This window comes from Sander vitreus, unplaced genomic scaffold, assembly GCF_031162955.1.
Source record: "Sander vitreus isolate 19-12246 unplaced genomic scaffold, sanVit1 ctg451_0, whole genome shotgun sequence".
NCBI classification, from domain to species: domain Eukaryota; kingdom Metazoa; phylum Chordata; class Actinopteri; order Perciformes; family Percidae; genus Sander; species Sander vitreus.
The window spans coordinates 5,001-30,000 of NW_027595561.1; the positions used below are offsets into that span (position 1 = coordinate 5,001).

Here is a 25,000-nt window from a genome sequence, read left to right on the forward strand (position 1 = left end):
CAGGACAGGAGATAAGACAGCATAGACCTCTGATAGGTCAGACCTCCCTGTTACTATATATATATCGTGTGTTGGTTTCCCCCGCCGACCGTGCACTTGTTGTCCTCTCGGGTCAAAATAGAAAATGAACACTTTCGTGACGCTTTTTTTTCCTGTGATTTTGACACTTTTTCTGACTTTTTTGTCCAATGTTTTTGATACTTTTTTTGACTTTTTTTTCTCCATTTTTTTTTTCTGACATTTTTGTTCCATTTTTTTTAATACTTTTTCTGACTTTTTTGTTCCATCCATCCATCCATCCATCCATCTTCATCCGCTTATCCGGGGTCGGGTCGCGGGGGTAGCAGCTCCAGCAGGGGACCCCAAACTTCCCTTTCCCGAGCCACATTAACCTTAATTAACATTAACATTACATTAATTAATTTCTGTTCCATTTTTTTGGTACTTTTTCTGACACTTTTGTTCCATTTTTTAATACTTTTTCTGACATTTTTGTTCTTCCGGAGAAGCCTTCTCCAGGTAGGGAATGAGTCCTTACCCCAAGTGAAGGAGTTCAAGTATCTTGGGGTCTTGTTCGCGAGTGAGGGGACAATGGAGCGGGAGATTGGTCGGAGAATCGGCACAGCAGGTGCGGTATTACATTCAATTTATCGCACCGTTGTGACGAAAAGAGAGCTGAGCCAGAAGGCAAAGCTCTCAATCTACCGGTCAGTTTTTGTTCCTACCCTCACCTATGGTCATGAAGGCTGGGTCATGACCGAAAGAACAAGATCCAGGGTACAAGCGGCCGAAATGGGTTTCCTCAGGAGGGTAGCTGGCGTCTCCCTTAGAGATAGGGTGAGAAGCTCAGTTATCCGTGAGGAGCTCGGAGTAGAGCCGCTGCTCCTTCACGTCGAAAGGAGCCAGTTGAGGTGGTTCGGGCATCTGGTAAGGATGCCCCCTGGGCGCCTCCCTAGGGAGGTGTTCCAGGCACATCCAGCTGGGAGGAGGCCTCGGGGAATACCCAGGACTAGGTGGGGGGACGTCCAGCTGGGAGGAGGCCTCGGGGAAGACCCAGGACTAGGTGGAGGGATTATATCTCTAACCTGGCCTGGGAACGCCTCGGGATCCCCCAGTCGGAGCTGGTTAATGTGGCCCGGGAAAGGGAAGTTTGGGGTCCCCTGCTGGAGCTGCTACCCCCGCGACCCGACCCCGGATAAGTGGATGAAGATGGATGGATGGATGGATTTTTGTTCCATTTTTTTATACTTTTTCTGACATTTTTTTTTTGATACTTTTTCTGACATTTTTGTTCCATTTTTTAATACTTTTTCTGACATTTTTAACCCATTTTTTAATACTTTTTCTGACATTTTTAACCCATTTTTTGATACTTTTTCTGACATTTTTAACCCATTTTTTGGTACTTTATCTGACTTTTTTAACCCATTTTTCTGACATTTTTGTTCCATTTTTTAATACTTTTTCTGACATTTTTGTTCCATTTTTTGGTACTTTATCTGACTTTTTTAACCCATTTTTCTGACATTTTTGTTCCATTTTTTAATACTTTTTCTGACATTTTTGTTCCATTTTTTGGTACTTTTTCTGACTTTTTTGTTCCATTTTTTTATACTTTTTTGACTTTTTTTTTTCCAATTTTTTGGTACTTTTTCTGACTTTTTTGTTCCATTTTTTGGTACTTTTTCTGACTTTTTTAACCCATTTTTCTGACATTTTTGTTCCATTTTTTAATACTTTTTCTGACATTTTTGTTCCATTTTTTGGTACTTTTTCTGACTTTTTTAACCCATTGTTCTGACATTTTTGTTCCATTTTTTGGTACTTTTTCTGACTTTTTTGTTCCATTTTTTTATACTTTTTTGACTTTTTTGTCCAATTTTTTGGTACTTTTTCTGACTTTTTTGTCCCATTTTTGGTACTTTTTCTGACATTTTTGGTACTTTTTTTTTTTTATACTTTTTTGACTTTTTTGTCCAATTTTTTGGTACTTTTTCTGACTTCTTTTGTCCCTTTCTTTTTTTTTGTTGAGGATTTTTTCCCCCTACCACCAGTACTGTATACACGCCACGGACACCAACTTATTACTAATACACTTATTTTTCGGAATTCCAGTTCAATAATCCTCGTTGGACTTTTAAATTATACCTAACTTTTGAGTCAAAAAAGCTGAAATGATGAATGATTTTGACTAATATTAGAGTAATGTATGTTGATGGATAATCACAGACTGTTGTACGTCAAAGTTGAGTCAGAATACTGTTTAGAAACCGTTTCATTTTCTGTGTTAGTGCGACATCCCTGTGATTGGGTCTATTAGATCATTCCCAAACTGTGGTCCGTGGACCACTAGTGGTCCGTGAGGGTACTGCAGGTGGTCTGTGGAAAAGCAAAATAAAGTATAAAATAATAGTTTTTTAACCTTTTTATATTAATATGTATATTGTATAGTAAATAAATAAATAAAATAAGTGGCAGTAAACCTTTTAACGAGCCTGTTGTACTGATGAGATGACCAGTTATAGTTTTAGTGCTAGTAGTTCTGTTAATTAAGAGGTTCAGATTAATTTAGGTAGGACTGTATGTTGACATATTTTATTATGTGTATTATGAGGTGGTCCACGAAAACTCTTGATTACAAATAGTGGTCCACACACACAAAAAGTTGGAAAACACCTGTATTAGAAGGACAAAGGTCAGAGAGTGTGTGTTGTGTCTCCAGTCCAGAGTCCTGAGCAGCAGCCGGTCTCTGTGCGTCTCCCCAGACAGCGTCCTCAGTCTGGATCTGTCCTCTCTGCTGTCTGTCCTGTCTCTCACTGAGAGCACCCTGCAGAGGAGACATGAGGAACTGCAGGTCAGTCCAACACACAGCACACGTTCTGCTGCACCCCACAGCTAAGGAAGGGTTAATGAAGTGTGTGTGTGTGTGTGTGTGTGTGTGTGTGTGTGTGTGTGTGTGTAAAGGGGGCGGAGCTCTCTGTGCGGCGGCTCAGCGAGGAGAAAACGACCGCGGAGCTCCGAGTTAAACAGCTGGAGGACGACAATCAGCTGCTGCACACACACTCCCAACACACACAGCTGGAGCTCACACACACTGTGGACTTACTGAGCAGGTACACACACACACACACACACACACACTGGACTTACTGAGCAGGTACACACACACACACACACACATACTGTGGACTTACTGAGCAGGTACACACACCCAGACACACGCACACACACACACACACACACACACACACACACAGTAAACAGACAGGAGTTAATACATTAAATGAACGCTTTCAAAACTGTCTGTGTGTCTTTGTGTGTGTGTCTCTGTGTGTGTGTGTCTCTGTGTGTGTGTGTCTTTGTGTGTGTGTGTGTGTGTCACAGGGAGCAGGAGGTGTCGTCCTCGCTGCGTCTGCAGCTGGAGGAGGTGCAGAAGAGAGAAGAGGAGGTAAAGAGAGAGAGCGAGCGGCTGAGGAGAGACAGAGACCGACAGGAGGAGAGAAACAGACAACTGGAGACTCAAACACTCAGACGGTACGTTGTAATACATAACAATGTTGTCTGCTGTGAAAAACTTGTAATACCACATCCAGCTATCTGCTGCTGCTCAGTTTGGTATCATAGAATCAGTCACTCAATCACTCACCTAAAGGATTATTAGGAACACCATACTAATACCGTGTTTGACCCTATCCTGTCAATATGGGCCAACATTTCTGAATAATGCTTCCAGCACCTTGTTGAATCAATGCCACGAAGAATTAAGGCAGTTCTGAAGGTGAAAGGGGTCCCCCACACCATTACACCACCACCACCACCAGCAGCCTGCCCAGTGGTAACAAGGCATGATGGGTCCCCCACACCATTACACCACCACCACCAGCAGCCTGCCCAGTGGTAACAAGGCATGATGGATCCCCCGCACCATTACACCACCACCACCACCAGCAGCCTGCCCAGTGGTAACAAGGCATGACGGATCTCCCGCACCATTACACCACCACCACCACCGCCAGCCTGCCCAGTGGTAACAAGGCATGACGGATCCCCCGCACCATTACGCCACCACCACCACCAGCAGCCTGCCCAGTGGTAACAAGGCATGATGGGTCCCCCACACCATTACACCACCACCACCAGCAGCCTGCCCAGTGGTAACAAGGCATGATGGGTCCCCCACACCATTACACCACCACCACCAGCAGCCTGCCCAGTGGTAACAAGGCATGACGGGTCCCCCACACCATTACACCACCACCACCACCAGCAGCCTGCCCAGTGGTAACAAGGCATGATGGGTCCCCCACACCATTACACCACCACCACCACCAGCAGCCTGCCCAGTGGTAACAAGGCATGACGGATCCCCCATACCATTACACCACCACCAGCAGCCTGCCCAGTGGTAACAAGGCATGATGGATCCCCCATACCATTACACCACCACCACCAGCCTGCCCAGTGGTAACAAGGCATGATGGGTCCCCCACACCATTACACCACCACCACCACCAGCAGCCTGCCCAGTGGTAACAAGGCATGACGGATCCCCCACACCATTACACCACCACCACCAGCAGCAGCCTGCCCAGTGGTAACAAGGCATGATGGGTCCCCCATACCATTACACCACCACCACCAGCCTGCCCAGTGGTAACAAGGCATGATGGGTCCCCCACACCATTACACCACCACCACCAGCAGCCTGCCCAGTGGTAACAAGGCATGATGGGTCCCCCATACCATTACACCACCACCACCAGCCTGCCCAGTGGTAACAAGGCATGACGGATCCCCCACACCATTACACCACAGCAGCAGCCTGCCCAGTGATAACAAGGCATGATGGGTCCCCCACACCATTACACCACCACCACCACCAGCAGCCTGCCCAGTGGTAACAAGGCATGATGGGTCCCCCATACCATTACACCACCACCACCAGCCTGCCCAGTGGTAACAAGGCATGATGGGTCCCCCACACCATTACACCACCACCACCAGCCTGCCCAGTGGTAACAAGGCATGACGGATCCCCCACACCATTACACCACCACCACCAGCCTGCCCAGTGGTAACAAGGCATGACGGATCCCCCACACCATTACACCACAGCAGCAGCCTGCCCAGTGGTAACAAGGCATGATGGGTCCCCCACACCATTACACCACCACCACCACCAGCCCAGTGGTAACAAGGCATGACGGATCCCCCACACCATTACACCACCACCACCAGCCTGCCCAGTGGTAACAAGGCATGATGGGTCCCCCATACCATTACACCACCACCACCACCACCACCAGCAGCCTGCCCAGTGGTAACAAGGCATGATGGGTCCCCCACACCATTACACCACCACCACCAGCAGCCTGCCCAGTGGTAACAAGGCATGACGGATCCCCCACACCATTACACCACCACCACCACCAGCAGCCTGCCCAGTGGTAACAAGGCATGATGGATCCCCCATACCATTACACCACCACCACCAGCCTGCCCAGTGGTAACAAGGCATGACGGATCCCCCACACCATTACACCACAGCAGCAGCCTGCCCAGTGGTAACAAGGCATGATGGGTCCCCCACACCATTACACCACCAGCCTGCCCAGTGGTAACAAGGCATGATGGGTCCCCCACACCATTACACCACCAGCCTGCCCAGTGGTAACAAGGCATGACGGATCCCCCACACCATTACACCACCACCACCAACCTGCCCAGTGGTAACAAGGCATGACGGATCCATGTTCTCATTCTGTTTACGCCAAATTCTGACTCTACCATCTGAAGGTCTCAACAGAAATCGAGACTCATCAGACCAGGCAACATTTTTCCAGTCTTCAACTGTCCAATTTTGGTGCGCTCGTGCAAATTGTAGCCTCATGTTCCTATTTTTAGTGGAGACGAGTGGTACCCGGTGGGGTCTTCTGCTGGTGTAGCCCCTCCGCCTCAAGGTTGTTCGTATTGTGGCTCCACAAATGCTTTGCTGCATACCTCAGATGTAACGAGGGGTTATTGGAGTCAAAGTTTATCTTCTATCAGCTGGAATCAGTCGGCCCATTCTCCTCTGACCTCTAGCATCAACGAGGCATTTTCGCCTCCTATGACTGCAGCATACTGGATGTTTTTCCTTTTTCAGACCATTCGTTCTAAACCCTAGAAATGGTTGTGGGTGAAAATCCCAGTAACTGAGCAGACCAGCCCGTCTGGCACCAACAACCATGCCACGCTCAAAGTTGCTTAGATCACCTTTCTTTCCCATTCTGACATTCAGTTTGGAGTTCAGGAGATTGTCTAAACCTGGACCACCCCCCTAAATGCATTGAAGCAGCTGCCATGTGATTGGTTGATTAGATAATTACATTAATGTGAAAGTTAACAGGTGTTCCTAATAATCCTTTGGTGTGTGTATATATATATATATATATATATATATATGTGTGTGTGTATATATATATACACACATATATATATACACACATATATATGTGTGTATATATATACACACATATATATGTGTGTATATATATACACACATATATATGTGCACTAGGGTTGGGTATCGTTTGGGTTTTTTCCGATACCGGTGCTTAAACAATACTTTTAAAATGGTGCCGGTGCCTGAACCGAAATATATATATTTATAATGTATATATTATAAAATATAAAAAATAAAAAAAGGAGCACAAAACGGCAGTTGGCGTCATTAAAGAACTTGTTTATGGCTATGGCCATATGGTCAACATTAAATGATTGATTAATAATGTAATAACTATAACTTATAACAATGACTTATTTCACAATTAACTTGCTGGTAGACAAAAACAAGCACCAGATGGGAAAAGGGTATTTTACAATAACTTTGAATGCACCACAAGGCTGGCGAGTTTCAAGTGAACGCACCGTCTGTGTTGGCAGCTGCAGTCAGACCGTTACGTCCCGCTGTTGGAATCCTCTCCAGGGAAATACAGTCGAAATACGCTTAACGTAAGCTGTCAGCATTTTAACCGCTGGGTGTAAGCCAGCTGCTAGCTAACGGTAACGTAGCGTCCCGTGCAGCAATGCTTCTGAAAAACAAAAAAGTCAGAATGAGGAACCGAAATGTTCGTTCTTATTCGGTCTTGTTACTACCGTTTACGTTGGCACCCCGTTTCGGTACCCAACCCTAATGTGCACTGACCACATCCTGCCGTAGTCCCACTTTCGATGGTTAGTATTGTCCCAAAAAGGACCACTTATGTTAAAACACTTATCGGAAATGACGAGCGGGGTGAGCTTGACGAACGCAACACACGTGAACGTGATTTTCCAGCCCGCCAAAAATACGAGCTCTCCTGTATGCAAATGAGTAGCGGTCGCTCGGCTCGCCACCTCTCAAAATCTGACGAACATCTTTTAAACTGACCTTTGTCGATCAAAAAAACAGACAGATTTGTGGCCGGGTTGGATCAGTGGGTAGAGCAGGCGCACATGTACTGAGAGGTTTATGCCTCGACGCAGAGGTCCAGGGTTCAAATCCGACCTCTCTCTCTCTCCCCTTTCTCACCTAGCTGTCCTGTCAAAAATTTAAGGCGGAAAAGCCCAAAAAATTATCTTAGAAAAATAACCCGACAGATTCAGCAACTGCACGGCCTATTTCTCGCTTAAAATGTTTTCAGAAACACACTTCGGTGAACTATTTTCCTAAAATACGAGCTTGTATTCCAAAGGAGCCGCCATTCATGGTCATTTTTGAAATTCGGGAGCAGCCAGACCCACGTGACACATTCGTTCAATCAGCTAACGGTCAACGTTGTAGTCAAGATGGCGCCCGTTTAGTGCGAGTAGGGTCCATCATTCCACACTGAACTTTTTGACTGTTTTTAGGTGGTCATCCTGGTACTTTCAGTGCTCTGACTTTCTGTGTTATCTCCACTATATACTTAAAGGTCCCATGACATGGTGCTCTTTGGATGCTTTTATATAGGCCTTAGTGGTCCCCTAATACTGTATCTGAAGTCTCTTTATATAGACCTTAGTGGTCCCCTAATACTGTATCTGAAGTCTCTTTATATAGACCTTAGTGGTCCCCTAATACTGTATCTGAAGTCTCTTTTATAGAGCCAGTCCCACAATGAGCTTTCCTTAGGATGTACCATTTCTGTGTCTGTAGCTATTGAGGAGGAAAGAGGGGGGGGTAAGGTGGAGGGTGGGGGTGTGACCTTGACCAACTGCCACTTTGCTCGTTTGAAAGCCATGATGTCTCTCTCTCTCTCATGGGGGGGCCAAATTCTCTGGGTGGGCAAAGCAGAGAAAGGGGAGGTAACCTTTCCCCTTATGACGTCATAAAGGGAAGATTCCTGATTGGTCCATCTGAGCTTTCATTTTCTCAAAGGCAGAGCAGGATACCCAGGGCTCGGTTTACACCTATCACCATTTCTAGCCACTGGGGGGCCATAGGCAGGCTGGGGGAACTCATATTAATGTTAAAAATACCTCATAAAGGGACATTTTCATGCCATGGGACCTTTTAAACTAAGTGTTTGAAGGGTGCAAGTAGGCGCTTTGAGACCCAGCCCATTTCTCTGTCTGGTTGATGAACAGATGATGGAGTTTGTTGCTGGTTTTGTTTCAGAGTGGAGAGCGAACTGTTGGAGAACGTCCAGCTGACGGAGAGAGAAACTCTGCACCGGATGGAGATCCACACTCTGAAGGTGCTTTACTTTAGTTTCTTATCGCTCTGTTACAGAAAGATTACTCCCTTCTTTTCTCTACGTATGCTCCTCTCAATCTGAAACAGAAACATGCATTAACAAAGGTGATCCAGGTGTGTAGCAGTATCACAGGTACGCAGCAGAAAAGTCTGTAGAATAAAAACCAGATAGAAACACCTACATTCACTCAGCCATCTCACTGCTGAACTCAAACTGAAAAAGCTAATATAAGCTTGATAAATACGGCTTTTTACTTATGTTTTTACTACTTTTTATGAATTTATGTTGTATTTAACTCTCATGTTGTCCTCTGGGAAAATCTGACCCCTTTTTAAAAATGTCTATATCAGAAATATGGCTTTCTTTTTAACCAAATTACCACAAAAAAGGATGGATTCCACACAACACTCTTTGCAAATATAATTGATCACTTTCATTGAATTTCGGGTGAAAATTGAAATGGTTTCATATCAGTATCCTGAATAAACTCATCCACTCAACATACGTTCCTTTGATCTTAACTATTAGTCAAAATAATTCATAATTTCTGCTTTTTTTAACTCAAATATTAGGTATAATTGCATATAAATGAGGTTTATTGACCATGAATTCCAAAACGTAGTGTAAAACTAGTGGTAGTAAGTTGGTGTTAGTGAAAAATAAAAGAAAGACGGAAAAAGGGACGAAAATGTCAAGTGTCGAAAAAACAACACAAGGGTTAATCCATCTGGTGGTATTACTGTTGTCACTGCTGCACAACCAACTGCCCCTCTGGGGACATATAGTAACCCATACGTCTTCCTGTAAAATAGATGCATGTCTTTCCCTCTGTCCTCCTGTAGGGGGCGCTGGAGAGGCAGCAGTTGGACAGACAGAGAGCAGAAGACGAGGCTGCTGACGCCAGAGACGCCCTGCAGAAGGTACTGGTCCTAGTTTACCCCCCTGATGCTCTGCAGAAGGTTCTGGTCCTAGTTTACCCCCCTGATGCTCTGCAGAAGGTACTGGTCCTAGTTTACCCCCCTGATGCTCTGCAGAAGGTACTGGTCCTAGTTTACCCCCCTGATGCTCTGCAGAAGGTACTGGTCCTAGTTTACCCCCCTGATGCTCTGCAGAAGGTTCTGGTCCTAGTTTACCCCCCTGATATGTATTACTACTACTACTATACTACTGTATTATTATGTAAACTTAATGTATTACTCTCTGTCTCCCTCTCTCTGTCTCCCTCTCTCTGTCTCCCTCCCTCTGTCTCCCCCCCTCTGTCTCCCCCCCCTCTCTCTGTCTCCCCCCTCTGTCTCCCCCCCCCCTCTGTCTCCCTCCCTCTGTCTCCCCCCCTCTGTCTCCCTCCCTCTGTCTCCCTCCCTCTGTCTCCCCCCCTCTGTCTCCCTCCCTCTCTCTGTCTCCCCCCCTCTGTCTCCCCCCCTCTGTCTCCCCCCCTCTGTCTCCCTCCCCCTCTCTGTCTCCCCCTCTGTCTCCCCCCTCTGTCTCCCCCCCCCTCTCTGTCTCCCCCCCCCCTCTGTCTCCCCCCTCCCTCTGTCTCCCTCCCTCTGTCTCCCCCCCTCTGTCTCCCCCTCCAGTCCAGGGAGAGTGTGTTGTGTCTCTCGTCCTCAGAGTGTATGTTGAAGCGGGAGGTGGAGGAGCGACTCCACGCCCTGGACAAGATGGCTGCCCTGAACTCGTCTCTGGCGTCGGACAAGAGAGAGCTGAACAAACAGCTGCTGCAGGTACAGCTGTCAGCTGGGCTGCCGTGCTGCCTGGCTCAACGGCACAGTCGGCCCTGAGCAAGATATCAGCAGCTTCTGTTGAAATCTTTGCCTCTTTTTCTGACGTTTGACACTTTTTTTTTGTTGTTTTTGATACTTTTTTATTATTATTCTCTCATTTGTGTGTGTGTGTCTCTCTCTCTCTGTCTCTGTGTCTGTGTCTCTGTGTGTGTGTGTGTGTGTGTGTGTCTGTGTCTGTGTGTGTGTGTGTGTGTGTGTGTGTGTGTGTGTGTGTGTGTGTGTGTGTGTGTGTGTGTGTGTGTGTCTGTGTGTGTGTGTGTGTGTGTGTGTGTGTGTGTGTGTGTGTCTCTCTCTGTGTCTGTGTGTGTGTGTGTGTGTGTGTGTGTGTGTGTGTCTGTGTCTCTGTGTCTGTGTCTGTGCCTGTGTCTGTGTGTGTGTGTGTCTGTCTGTGTCTGTGTCTCTGTGTGTGTGTGTGTGTGTGTGTGTGTCTCTGTGTCTGTGTCTCTGTGTGTGTGTGTGTGTGTGTGTGTGTGTGTGTGTGTGTGTGTGTGTGTGTCTGTGTGTGTGTGTGTGTGTGTGTGTGTGTGTGTGTGTGTGTAGCTGGAATGTGAGCTGTCAGACAGCCAATCCCAGCTGCAGGCTGTGAGGTCAGAGGTCAGTGCTCTGCAGAGGGAGATTAAAACAGTGAACGTGGACCTCAGCCGGATCAGGTGAGTCTCTCTCTGACCGGGTTTGTACCGGACTCACCCCTGACTGTAAACCTGACCCGGCATCGTGTGTTTGGGTTGCTCAGAGTGCAGAGAGAGGAGGAGGCGGACACTGTCCGTCAGCTGAGAGACAGAGAGACAGAGATGGAGAGAGTGATGGAGGAGAAGGAGAGACAGCTGGTGTCCCTGCTGGAGGAGAGAGGGAGGGATGGAGGACAGCTGGAGGAGGTAAAGACCACATTATAGTTACAGTACCACTTATTTCTGCTGTCAACTTGTTGTTGGTTTGCATCTTACAAGTGTGTGTGTGTGTCTGTTGTATCGTGTGTGTGTGTGTGTGTGTGTTGTATCATGTATGTGTGTGTGTGTGTGTTGTATCATGTATGTTGTGTGTGTGTGTGTGTGAGAGAGACTGTGTGTATGTGTGTTTCTGTGTGTATGTGTGTGTTGTATCATGTATGTTGTGTGTGTGTGTGTGTGAGAGAGACTGTGTGTATGTGTGTTTCTGTGTGTATGTGTGTGTTGTATCATGTATGGTGTGTGTGTGTGTGTGTGTGTGTCAGCTGTCCTCCCAGCATGCCTCTGTGTGCGTGCAGCTGCAGGAGGTGCAGCAGCAGCTGCAGCAGGCGCTGGAGGAGGTGAGGAAAAGGAGGCGCCAGCAGGAGGAGCAGCAGAGGGACAACAGGAAGCTGCAGGAGGAGACGGACAGCCTGCAGAGACGCAGGGAGACGCTGGAGGACGAGCTGACCCAACTCAGGTAACCAAACACACCTCACATACATCATACATGTGTAGAAATACACAGGCTGTGTACAGTATATATACACAGGCTGTGTATTAGACTATGTAAGACTAAGATATAAGACTATGTCTTCACAGTGTCTCTCTCTGCGATTAGCCACTTCCGACGGGAGGGATTTTTGCAGTTTCTTGACGTTTTTTTATCGCTTTTGTCGCCTTCTTTCAACATTTTCTTCGGTTTTTTTCTACACTACCATCAGTCTACTGTACACACCACTCACACCTATGTATTACCACTATTTTACACTAATTATTTTCGAATGAATTCATGGTCAAGAAACCTCATTTATATGAAATTATAGAAATGTTTTTGTGTTTTGTACTTTTTTTGGAGAAATAAACACCCCAAATTCAATAAAGTAGTGAACTGATCCTTCGTTTAACTTGCAAGGAGCGTTGTATGGAACCATGCATGTAACTTTTGGACCATTTGGATGAAAGAATCCCAAATTTCTGATTAAAAGAGGAGGATTAAAAAAGGTAAAAACAAAAATAAATAAATCAGTGACTGGAAAATCAACAAGTAACATCAGTAGGTTATAATCTATTATTGTCTGTCACTGCACCATCAGGGGCTTTCTGACCGGAGGGGGTCTGCAGTTCTTCGAGCTAAACGTTCCTAGAACACGTTCTTCGTCGTGTTCGACAGGAAACATTTGGGGATGTTTAAGCTCCTCTGGCCGCTGTAGCGTGCTGTTTCAGCTCCTACTCCAGAGCAGGGTCTTCCCCCTTCTCCCTTCTCCTAGGTGGACTTGATTGGTCGAACTTATAAGTCCCGCCCACTGCCAACTCAGAACTTGCAGTCAGAGCAACAACCGACAACGGGACATTTTTAACAGTTTTCACCATCTTATTCATCACTAAATTCACTTCTGACAACGTTTTCGGCGAGAAATTAACTGTTTAGATTTCTAATATAGGCAGTCTTGATGAAATTGATGCTGAATTGACAATTTGCTTCAAATTTTTCGGAGTCGAGGAGCTCCATGAAGGGAGGCGACAGCCAGCAGGCGCCTGCCCCGGCCGCTAGCTCGTCGCTGGGTCAGTCGTGCTCAGAGACCTCGCTGTGAGCTGGAGGTCTCTCAGACCAGACACACACACACACACACACACACACACACACACACACACACACACACACACACACACACACACACACAGCCTCTCTCACACACACACACACACACACACACACACACACACAGAGACCCCGCTGTGAGCTGGAGGTCTCTCAGACCAGCACACACACACACACACACACACACACACAGACCCCGCTGTGAGCTGGAGGTCTCTCAGACCAGACACACACACACACACACACACACACACACACACACACACACACACACACACACACACACACAGAGACCCCGCTGTGAGCTGGAGGTCTCTCAGACCAGACACACACACACACACACACACACACACACGTCCACAGCGCAGCAGGCAGAGGCGGGGTCTGTTCCGAGCATAATAAAGCCCCGTCTGTGTTGAGCAAAACATTACGTGAATTACTACGAGAATGGACGTGCATTTAATAGAGGAAAAGTGCAGAAGTATTAGCATCATTTGTTGTTGTTGTATGTGGCGCTAAGGTCTAGTGACGATGCTATAAAGACCGTTGCCGTGCTTGCGTCCCTCCCTTACCCCTCCTACCAGTCCCTATGGCCACTGGGCCAGTGGGAATGCAAACGGAAAGAGAGTAGATCTTAGAACTGCTTAGAAGTGTACTTTTCCTCTAAAAAAGTACAAGTACTATCCGGTCGGAAAGCACCTAATGCAATGATTAATGTCAACACCCCTACTGGCATCTTTAGCTGCTTTCCGACTAGAGAGATTTTTGCAGTTCCTAGAACATAACAAGCCTAGAACATAACGTTCTTAGATCATAACGTTATTATTAAGTCCCTCTGGCCACAGTTCCTGTAACTCTTTCAGCTCCTACTTCAGGGAGGGTCTTTCCCCTTTTCCCTTTCCCACATAAGCCTCTTTCCAACCAAGTAGTTATAGGAACAGTCCACTTCTAAACAGATCTACTAACTACTCTCCTACTATTCACACTGGCCAAGTGGCCATAGGAACTGACCTTTTGTTATTATAATCACAGCCATCTAATTCTATTTACCTCGCAACTCGGTTTTAACGAGGTCAAAGTCGTAAACACGCCGGCTGATCTCGGATTTACGAGCTTGGAACTCGTACAACCTCGCAGTAGCCGAAGTTCAAAATCCAACATGCCTGCCCCCTGTATCAACAGTTGTGAAAGCTGCAGTAACATAAAGTTATAAGCACTTCTGTCTTATTTGTGTCACTAAATCAGTCGTTCACACAGGCATGTCCAACTTCTATATGTGGACATGTTGTTACGCTGTTTGCATGCACAAAAAACGGCGTAATGCGTTGTTATCAACTGGTATTGCTAACAATAGCTAACCGGGCTAGAGCTAATGAAAACAATGAAAATCCGACTTTTAAATAGAACGCATTCAACTCGGGTATGACGTCATTCCCAGCTCCGGCTTCCGAGGGAAAAGGGGAAAGACCCTCCCCTGAAGTAGGAGCTTAAAGAGTTACAGGAACTGTGGCCAGAGGGACTTAATAATTGGTCCAGTTGGAACAGGAGAAAAAAAAGGTTCTAGGAATGTAATGTTCTAGGAACTGCAAAAATCCCTCCGGTCGGAAAGGGACTATAGTGGTGGTTAGATGGCTGTGATTATAAAACAAAAGGTCAGTTCCTACGGCCACTTGGACAGTGTGAATGCAAATGGAAAACCAGTTTTGGGGGAGAGTAGTTAGTAGATCTGTTTAGAAGTGGACTGTTCCTAGAACTACGTTCCTGTAACTACTTGGTCAGAAAGAGGCTTTTCTCTCTGCAGGTATGTGTCTGTGTCTCTCTCTGTGTTTACTCTCTGCAGGTGTGTGTCTGTGTCTCTCTGCAGGTGTGTGTCTGTGTCTCTCTCTGTGTTTACTCTCTGCAGGTGTGTGTCTGTGTCTCTCTGCAGGTATGTGTCTGTGTGTCTCTCTGTGTTTTCTCTCTGCGGGTGTGTGTCTGTGTCTCTCTGCAGGTATGTGTCTGTGTGTCTCTCTGTGTTTTCTCTCTGCGGGTGTGTGTCTGTGTCTCTCTGCAGGTATGTGTCTGTGTCTCTCTCTGTGTTTTCTCTCTGCAGGTGTCTCTCTCTCTGCAGGTGTCTCTCTCTCTTTCTCTCTCTCTCTCTGTGTTTTCTCTCTGTGTGTGTCTGTGTCTCATATATAAACTTCACAGTGTCTCTCTCTCTCTGTGTGGTTCTCTCTGCAGGTGTGTGTTGGTGTCTCTGCAGCAGCAGCTCAGTCAGCAGCAGAAGACGCTCTCACAGTCGGAGGTGGACAGATGCCAGCTGCACACACACATTCACACTCTGCAGCAGGCCAAGGCAACGCTACAGGGTCAGTGTAAGACTCCATACACCATCTGTCCTGTAGATAGAAAGCAACAGGCTGTAGCGCTGCATGTAGATCGAAGGTGGCACTGTGTGTGCAAACATCTGTCACTGTAAAGAAAAAAACTCCTCCCTAAAAAATGGTAGAAAGCTCAGGAAGAGCAACAGAGAAGGAATCCTTCAATAGGAAAACATAAAATGACAGTATGGATATGATCCAAGAGGGCTCATTCAAATCAAGATCCATTTCAATCAGAGAATCGATTTTTTTGACAGTTTTGTTGTGCTTTTATTTTGAAGGCGAGATTGAGTGTCTGATGGGAGAGCTGGAGAGAGCAACGGCCCGGAGAGAAGACGATGAAGAGAGCAGAGACAGGAGCGAGGAGGAAAAGGAGGATCTGAGGAGGAAGGAGGAAGAGGTGAAGGAGGAGGCCTGGCAGAGAGAGAGAGAGGCTCTGAGCCAGGAGTTGGGGATGAGAGACGGAGAGGTGGAGGCGCTCCGGAGGCGTTTAGATGCCCTGATGGAGGAGGACGGGGAGAGACAGAGGGAGGTGGAGAGGCTGAGGGAGGAGGTGACGGAGAGGGAGGCGCGTATTGGCCACATGATGGAGAGAATACAGCGGGCAGAGGGAGAGAAGGAGTGTCTTGAGGAGGAGACAAAGAGACTGAGAACAAAAAGCTCTGAAGTAGAGGAAGTGAGGAGAGAGGAGAGACTGCGAGAGGAAGAAGATGAGGAGGAGAGGAGACAAAAGGAGAGACTGCGAGAGGAAGAAGATGAGGAGGAGAGGAGAGAAAAGGAGAGACTGCGAGAGGAAGAAGATGGGAGGAGGAGAAGAAGGGAAGAGGAGGGAGAAAGATGGAGGGAGAGGGTGGAGGAGCAGGAGGAGGTAATGAAGAAACTGAGAAAAGAAGTTTTCGACCTGGGAGAAGAGAAGAGAGAGAGGGAGCGACTGAGAGAGGAGGAGGTGAAGAGGACGGAGGAGGAGACAGAGGCGCTCTGCGACCGGATGGAGAGATTAGAAAGAGAGAAGGAGGAGCGGGAGGAGGAAGTGAAGAGATGGAGGGGGAGGGTGGAGGAGCTGGAGGACGAGATAAAGAAACTAAGAAGAGAAACTTCTGAGCTAGAAGAGAAAATGAAAAGGAGGGAAAGCCTGCAAGAGGAGGAGGAGGAGAGGAGGAAAAGGGAGGAGGAGAGGAAGGAGGAGACGGAGAAGCTCTGCAACCGGATAGAGGGATTAGAAAAGGAAAAAGACGAACTGCAGGCGGAGACTACAAGACTGATAAAAGAAATGTCTGAACTGGAAGAAGAGAGGAGCAAGATGGAAAGGCTGAGGCAGGAGGAGGTGAAGAGGGAGGAGGAGGAGAGGACGGCTGGCAGACTGAGAGAGGAGGAAGAGGTGAAGAGGGATGAGGAGGAGACGGAGGCGCTCTGCGACCGGATGGAGAGATTAGAAAGAGAGAAAGAAGAACTGCAGGAACAAATAAGGAAACTGAGAAAAGAGACCTCCGAACTTTTGGAAGAGAGGAGAGAGAAGGAGAGACTGCAAGAGGAAGAAGAGGAAGAGAGGAGGAGAAAAAGGGAGGAGGCGAAGAAGGCGACAGAGGCGCTCTGTGACCGGATAGAGAGAGTAGAGAAGGAGAAGGAAGAACTGCAGGAAGAAATAAAGACACTGAGAAAAGAGACCTCTAAACTCTTGGAAGAGAGGAGAGAGGAGGAGAGACTGCCAGAGGAAGAAGAGGAGGAGAGGAGGACTAGCGAAGAGGAGGCCGGGGAGGCGGAGCTGCTGCGTGTCTGTTTGAGCGTGGCGAGGGAGGAGTGTTCTGAGATGAAGCAGGAGGTGCAGCGGAGGGAGGAGCAGCTGGAGCGCCAGATGGGCGCCGTGAGGCAGCTGGAGGAGGAGGTGGAGCAGCTGAAGGAGGCTCTGCGGCAGGCAGAGGAGGCGCTGCACGAGGCTGAACGGGAGCAGCAGGAGGCGCGGGTCGCCCTGGAGCAGATGGAGGCGCGGGAGGAGCAGATGGAGGCGCTGCTCAGAGAAACACAGCATCTCCTGCAGGAAGAGAGGAGCCAGGGGGGAGAAAGAGAGCTCACGCTCTCCACACAGGTTACTACAGATTACAGTTTACATTTTACATTTAACATTAGGAGCTTAGTTCACCTTGAGTTTAGTTTGAGTTAGTTGTGAGTTAGTTGTGAGTTAGTTTAGTTAGTTGTGAGTTAGTTTAGTTACTTTGAGTTACTTTGAGTTAGTTTAGTTAGTTGTGAGTTAGTTTAGTTAGTTTAGTTACTTGTGAGTTAGTTTAGTTAGTTGTGTTAGTTGTGAGTTAGTTTAGTTAGTTGTGAGTTAGTTTAGTTACTTTGAGTTACTTTGAGTTAGTTTAGTTAGTTGCGAGTTAGTTGTGAGTTAGTTTAGTTAGTTGTGAGTTAGTTTAGTTAGTTGTGAGTTAGTTGTGAGTTAGTTTAGTTAGTTGTGAGTTACTTTGAGTTAGTTGTGAGTTAGTTTAGTTAGTTGCGAGTTAGTTGTGAGTTAGTTGTGAGTTAGTTGTGAGTTAGTTTTGTTAGTTTTTATTTTAGTTCAGTTTGAGTTGTGTGTTTAACTCCTCCTTTAAGTTTTAGCTGGGTTTAACGTTAATGTTTTTTTCCCTTACCGGGCGGGCAAGTTAAAAAAAAGATGTACTTGCCCAAAGAAGTTTTTACTGGCCCCTATACAAAAACATATTTTCTTTGGAAAAAACATTTTAAAAAACATTTTTAAAAAAATCAACTGCACGGCCTATTTCTCTCTTAAAATGTTTTCAGAAACACGTTTCGGTGAACTATTTTCCTAAAATACGAGATCGTAATTACGAACAAGCCGCCATTCATGGTCGGTTTTGAAATTCAGGAGCAGCCAGACCCACGTGGCACGTTCGTCCAATCAGCTGCGGGCCGACGTCCCTTGTCCCTCCCCTTTCAGCTTTGTAGTCAAGATGGCGCCCGTTTAGTGCGAGTAGGGTCCATCGTTCCACGCTGAACTTTTTGAGCGTTCCTAGGGGGTCATCCTGGTACTTTCAGTGCTCTGACTTTCTGTGTTATCGACACGATATTCTTAAAACTAAGTTTTTGAAGTGGGCAAGTAGGCGCTTTGCGATGCTGCTGTTAGTTACCTGTTAGTTACTTTCCCGGACCATCGGAAAACCCTTAATGTTGAATTCTGAGATTATCTGACTATATAATAATCCGTGTGTTGTCCTGTCAGGCGCGGGCGCTGCAGGAGGCGCGGGCGGAGAGCGAGGGAGCGAGGAGGAGAGCCAGAGAGAGGGAGGAGGCGTGCGAGCGGCTGGAGGAGGAGGTGAAGGAGTGGAGGAAGGTGGCAGAGCGGAGCGACAGGGAGGCGGCCAGGCTGAACCTCCTCCTGAAGGAGACGCAGGAAGAGACGCAGCAGCTGAGAGCCACGCTGCAGGAGAGGGAGGAGACGGAGGAGGAGCACGGGAGAGACAGGGAGGCAGCCAAGAGGAGGAGCCTGGTACGAGTCCAACCATACTTCTGGATCCATTAAAAAAAAACTAAAATATAGCATTTTAGCTTTTTTGACAGTTTTTTTTGGACGTCCTCAAGCCTTTTTCTGGTTGATTTTGTCGCTTTTAAAAAAACACACACATACACTCAAACTCACACACACACACACACACACAAAGACAGACACACACACACATTTTAACCATGTATTTATGTCCACATGAAGAAAAATGGTACAGGGACACAACTAATACAGATGCAGTATAATACATAACACAAACTCATGGACCAGTGGCACGCAGCAGGTCTTCACAATATCACACAGACAGACACACACATACACATCAGACAGACTCACACACACACACACACACACAGACACACACACATACACACACACATACACACACACACACACACACTGTAAGATATCAGCAAATACAGTATCGTGATCAAACGTGTGATTTGCTCCCCTAGAGGCTGGAGGAGAAGCTGACGGAGGCGGGGGAGGAGAAGAGGAGGCTGCAGGAGAGAGTGAGAGAGGCAGAGGAAGAGAGGGAGGAAGAGACAGAGGAGAGGAGGAGGCTGCAGGAGAGAGTGAGAGAGGCAGAGAGAGATCTCAGGAGGACGGAGGAGGAGGTGATGGCTCTAAAAGAGGAGGTAAAAAAACAACAAAAAGAGAAGACCACGGCACAGGAAGAGCTTATGAAGAGAAGAGAAGATGTGATGTCTCTCAGAGAGCAGGTGCAGAAGGAGCGGAGCAGGAGGCAAGAGGAGGTGTCTGCTCTCAGGGAGGAGGTGCAGAGGAATAGGGAGGAGGCACAGGTGGAGCTGAGGAGGACGAGAGAGGAGGTGTCTGCTCTCAGGGAGGAGAGAGAGAGAGAACAAATGGAGAGAGAGGAGATACAGGAGGAGCTGGTGGCTATAAAGGAGGAGGCGCAGAGGAGAGAGGGGGAGGCTCAGGAGGAGGGGAGGCAGAGGGGGGACTTACAGGAGGAAGTGCAGAAGGAAAAGAAGGAGAAGGAGCAACTACAGGAGACATTAATGAAGACAGAAAATGAGATAAAATCTCTCAGAGAGGAGGTGAAAAAGCAACAAAAGGAGACAAAGCAGGCGCAGGAGGCGCTGACATCCCTAAAGGAGGTGGTGCAGAGGGAGCAGACGAGGAGCAACAGTGATGGGCAGGAGTTTGCTCTCAGAGAGGAGGTGCAGAAGGAAAAGAAGGAGAAGGAGCAGCTACAGGAGACGTTAATGAAGACAGAGACGGAGGTGAAATTTCTCCGAGAGGAAGTGAGAAAGCAACAAAGGGAGATGGAGGAGGAGCTGAGGAGGACCAATAGAGACAGAGATGTGTCTACACTTAGAGAGGAGGAGCTGAGGAGGTCTGAGAAGGAGGTGACGGCTCTAAAAGAGGAGGTAAAAAAGCAACAACGGGAGACAACCAAAGCGCAGGAAGAGCTGTATGAAAGGAGAGAGAGTCTCAGAAAAGAGGCGCAGGAGGAACAGAAGAGGAGGGAGGAGATACAGGAGGAGCTGAGGAGGGCTGAGAATGAGTTAACGGGCGCCAGAGAGGAGGTGCAGAACGAAAAGAAGGAGAAGGAGCAGCTACAGGAGACGTTAATGAAGACAGAGACAGAGGTGAAATCTCTCCGAGAGGAAATGAGAAAGCATCAAAGGGAGATGGAGGAGGCGCAGGAGGAGCTGAGGAGGACCAATAGAGACGGGGATTTGTCTGCACTTAGAGAGGAGGTGCAGAAGGAAAAGAAGGAGAAGGAGCAGCTACAGGAGATGTTAATGAAGACAGAGACAGAGGTCAAATCTCTCAGAGAGGAAGTGAGAAAGCAACAAAGGGAGACACAGGAGGAGCTGAGGAGGACCAATAGAGACGGGGATTTGTCTCCACTTAGAAAGGAGGTGCAGAGGCAGAGGGAGGAGGCCCAGGAGGAGGTGCAGAAGGAGAAGGAGCAGCTACAGGAGACATTAATGAAGGCAGAAAATGAAATAAAATCTCTCAGAGAGGAGGTGAAAAAGCAACAAACGGAGACGAAGCAGGCGCAGGAGGAGCTGACAGCCCTAAAGGAGGAGGTGCAGAGGGAGCAGACGAGGAGCAACAGCGATACGGAGGAGTCTGCTCTCAGAGAGGAGGTGCAGAAGGAACAAAGGGAGGCTCAGAAAGAGCTGATGAAGAGGAGAGAAGACGTGAAATCTCTGAGAGAGGAGGTGAAAAAGCAACAAAGGGAGATGAAGGAGGCACAGGAGGAGCTGACAGCCTTAGGACGGGAGGCTCAGGAGAAGAGGAGGCAGAGGGAAGAGATACAGGAGGAGCTGACAGCGCTCAGAGAGGAGGTGCAGAAGGAGAAAGATCAGCTACAAGAGATCTTTATAACGACAGAAAATGAGATGATTTCTCTCAGAGAGGAGGCGAAAAAGCAACAAAGGGAGACGGAGGCGGCACAGGAGGAGCTGACAGCCCTAAAGGAGGAGCAGAGGAGGACTGACAATGAGTTTAGGGTCATCAGAGAGGAGGTGCAGAAGGAAAAGAAGGAGAAGGAGCAGCTACAGGAGACGTTAATGAAGACAGAGATAGAGGTGAAATCTCTCCGAGAGGAAGTGAGAGAGCAACAAAGGGAGATGCAGGAGGAGCTGAGGAGGACCAATAGAGACGGGGATTTGTCTGCACTTAGAGAGGAGGTGCAGAGGGAGGAGGCCCAGGAGGAGGTGCAGAAGGAGAAGGAGCAGCTACAGGACACATTAATGAAGGCAGAAAATGAAATAAAATCTCTCAGAGAGGAGGTGAAAAAGCAACAAAAGGAGATGAAGCAGGCGCAGGAGGAGCTGACAGCCCTAAAGGAGGAGGTGCAGAGGGAGCAGACGAGGAGCAATAGCGATGGGGAGGAGTCTGCTCTCAGAGAGGAGGTGCAGAAGGAAAAGAAGGAGAAAGAGCAGCTACAGGAGACGTTAATGAAGACAGAGACAGAGGTGAAATTTCTCCGAGAGGAAGTGAGAAAGCATCAAAGGGAGATGGAGGAGGCGCAGGAGGAGCTGACAGCCTTAAGACGGGAGGCTCAGGAGAAGAGGAGGCAGAGGGAAGAGATACAGGAGGAGCTGACAGCGCTCAGAGAGGAGGTACAGAAGGAGAAAGATCAGCCACAAGAGACCTTTATAACGACAGAAAATGAGATGATTTCTCTCAGAGAGGAGACGAAAAAGCAACAAAGGGAGACAGAGGCGGCACAGGAGGAGCTGACAGCCCTAAAGGAGGAGCAGAGGAGGACTGACAATGAGTTTAGGGTCATCAGAGAGGAGGTGCAGAAGGAACAAAGGGAGGCCCAGAAAGAGCTGATGAAGAGGAGAGAAGACGTGAAATCTCTCAGAGAGGAGGTGCAGGAGGAGCAGAGAGAGAAGGAGCGGCTACAGGAGACGCTACTGCAGACAGAGAGGGAGGTGGCAGCTCTCAGAGAGGAGGTGCAGAAGGAGCAGAGCAGGAAGGAGGAGGCGCAGGAAGAGCTGAGAGGAGTGCAGTGGAGCATGGAACTGATGGAGGTGAACCTGCAGACTCGGGTAACCTCACTGCACTTTATATATTATAAAAACATGTTGACATTTAGCATCACTTTGTCTGTAAGCATGTTAGCTCTGTGTGCTTCAGGTGTCTGATGTGAGTCGCAGCAGGGAGCGAGCGAGGGAGGAGAAGCAGCAGCAGCAGGAGGAGGAGAAGCAGCAGATCGAGCTGAGGCTCCTCCTGCAGGTAAACACGGGACAAACGCCACTTCTTTTTGCTTCCTACAACAATATTTCAAAGGTTTACTTAAGGTTTTTTTTGTCAACCTTTCCCCATGTTTTTGTGTCTTAAGTGACTGTTGAAACTGGTCCAGTATTAAACCAGAACCAAGCTGTAATGTTACCCTACAGGACTAATGTTCAGCAGCAGTTAGTAACAAGCTGTAATGTTACCCTACAGGACTAATGTTCAGCAGCAGTTAGTAACAAGCTGTAATGTTACCCTACAGGACTAATGTTCAGCAGCAGTTAGAGTCACTAAAAGTTGTGTTGTTGCTGCTGACAGACTCAGATTATTATTCTAAGTGTCTGACAACATTATGAAAGGATCCCTACAGAGATAGACCTTTTAGTTAAAGAGGAAGATCCTTTTAGTTTAACATGAAACAGCCCCGAAATCGCCATCACCAAACCCACCAGACTCCATGTAAATAATCAGGACTTTTATCATCGTAAAACACATTTCATTCAAAGTGGACAGAAACTAAATAAAACTATCAAAAGCCGTCTTGGTTCATCTTTCCACTGTTCCAACAATCACCACTCTGGTTTGGTTGAAATAAACCCTTAATTCACCCATTTACATGTGGAGATATGCTGGCTCCATACACGCTAAAAGTCCTGATTATTTACATGGAGTCTGGTGGAAATATGCTGGCTCTATACACGCTAAAAGTCCTGATTATTTACATGGAGTCTGGTGAGTTTGGTGATGGTGATTTCGGGGCTGTTTCATGTTAAACTAAAAGGATCTTCCTCTTTAACTAAAAAGTCTATCTCTGTAGGGATCCTTTCATAATGTTGTCAGACACTTAGAATAATAATCTGAGCAGTTACTCTTTACCAAAAAGAAAGTGAATCACAAAAGTGTTCCCTTGAACTTTGATTTGTTCAGGAGAGCCAGGCAGAGGGGGAGCGTCTGAGGGAGGAGGAGGAGAGAGGAGAGGTGGAGCAGCTGAGAGCCAGAGCCAAGGCCCTGGAGCAGAGGAGGAGGGAGGTGACAGAGGACCTCCATGAGGCTCAGCGAGCGACGGAGAAGGCTGAGGAGGGGTGGAGGAGCAGAGTAGCACAGATGGAGGAGGAGCTGGAGGTTTTGAGAGCAGAAGTGCAGACGCTGCGGGAGAGAGAGGAGGAGATGCAGGAGCCGGAGGAGAATGAGGTCAAAGCCACGGTGGGAGAGGAGATGGACGGACCGAAGAGGAGAGACCAACTGATGGACGGCAAGAGGAAAGGAGGAGAGGTGAAATTTTATACTGTGAAACTAACGATATCCCGAAACATGGGCGCTGATTGGATTTGTGTTGCCATTAAAGTCACAGTGTGGAACTTCAGAGGAATATATTCAGGATCCTGTGTGTCCAAAATGAAAATTAAAGACGTATATTACAATATTAATGTCTGCTCGACTCTCCGTAAGGTTTGAGACTGACATATTACAGTATTAATGTCTGCTCGGCTCTCCGTAAGGTTTGAGACTGACATATTACAGTATTAATGTCTGCTCGGCTCTCCGTAAGGTTTGAGACTGACATATTACAGTATTAATGTCTGCTCGGCTCTCCGTAAGGTTTGAGACGGACATATTACAGTATTAATGTCTGCTCGGCTCTCCGTAAGGTTTGAGACGGACATATTACAGTATTAATGTCTGCTCGGCTCTCCGTAAGGTTTGAGACTGACATATTACAGTATTAATGTCTGCTCGGCTCTCCGTAAGGTTTGAGACGGACATATTACAGCATTAATGTCTGCTCGGCTCTCCGTAAGGTTTGAGACTGACATATTACAGTATTAATGTCTGCTCGGCTCTCCGTAAGGTTTGAGACGGACATATTACAGTATTAATGTCTGCTCGGCTCTCCGTAAGGTTTGAGACGGACATATTACAGTATTAATGTCTGCTCGGCTCTCCGTAAGGTTTAAGACTGACATATTACAGTATTAATGTCTGCTCGGCTCTCCGTAAGGTTTGAGACGGACATATTACAGCATTAATGTCTGCTCGGCTCTCCGTAAGGTTTGAGACTGACATATTACAGTATTAATGTCTGCTCGGCTCTCCGTAAGGTTTGAGACTGACATATTACAGCATTAATGTCTGCTCATTTAAATGTGTGATTGTTGATAATTTCCTCAGCAGCAGCAGGAAGAAGAGGAGGAGCAGATCTCCTCTCTGCTGCAGGAGAGGAAGGAGATCCGGAGACTGCTGAGGCAAAGTGAAGCTGAGGTAAATACACACACACACACACACAGATACACACACACACACACACAGACACACACACACACAGACACACACACACAGACACACACACAGACACACACAGACACACACACACACACACACACACAGACACACACACACACACAGACACAC

General features: G+C 47.4%; 1 protein-coding gene across 6 annotated transcripts in view; it reads left to right on the forward strand.

The window, feature by feature from the left end:
- The window catches only part of LOC144514106 (uncharacterized), a 34,837-nt gene that overhangs the window by 4,992 nt on the left and 4,845 nt on the right, over positions 1-25,000 (forward strand). For 4 of the 6 annotated variants that reach the window (XM_078245293.1, XM_078245296.1, XM_078245295.1 and 1 more), the window contains exons 10-25: positions 2,723-2,854; positions 2,965-3,113; positions 3,385-3,534; positions 8,621-8,699; positions 9,542-9,619; positions 10,274-10,420; positions 11,021-11,130; positions 11,214-11,355; positions 11,691-11,884; positions 15,227-15,354; positions 15,648-17,449; positions 18,584-18,850; positions 19,321-22,404; positions 22,493-22,591; positions 23,519-23,863; positions 24,761-24,850. In XM_078245293.1, the coding sequence (XP_078101419.1) occupies positions 2,723-2,854; positions 2,965-3,113; positions 3,385-3,534; positions 8,621-8,699; positions 9,542-9,619; positions 10,274-10,420; positions 11,021-11,130; positions 11,214-11,355; positions 11,691-11,884; positions 15,227-15,354; positions 15,648-17,449; positions 18,584-18,850; positions 19,321-22,404; positions 22,493-22,591; positions 23,519-23,863; positions 24,761-24,850 (6,996 nt within the window). Of the gene's footprint in view, positions 1-2,722; positions 2,855-2,964; positions 3,114-3,187; positions 3,202-3,384; positions 3,535-8,620; positions 8,700-9,541; positions 9,620-10,273; positions 10,421-11,020; positions 11,131-11,213; positions 11,356-11,690; positions 11,885-15,226; positions 15,355-15,647; positions 17,450-18,583; positions 18,851-19,320; positions 22,405-22,492; positions 22,592-23,518; positions 23,864-24,760; positions 24,851-25,000 lie in introns of those variants that run through there. The other 2 variants (XM_078245294.1, XM_078245298.1) reach the window with 2 other exon arrangements.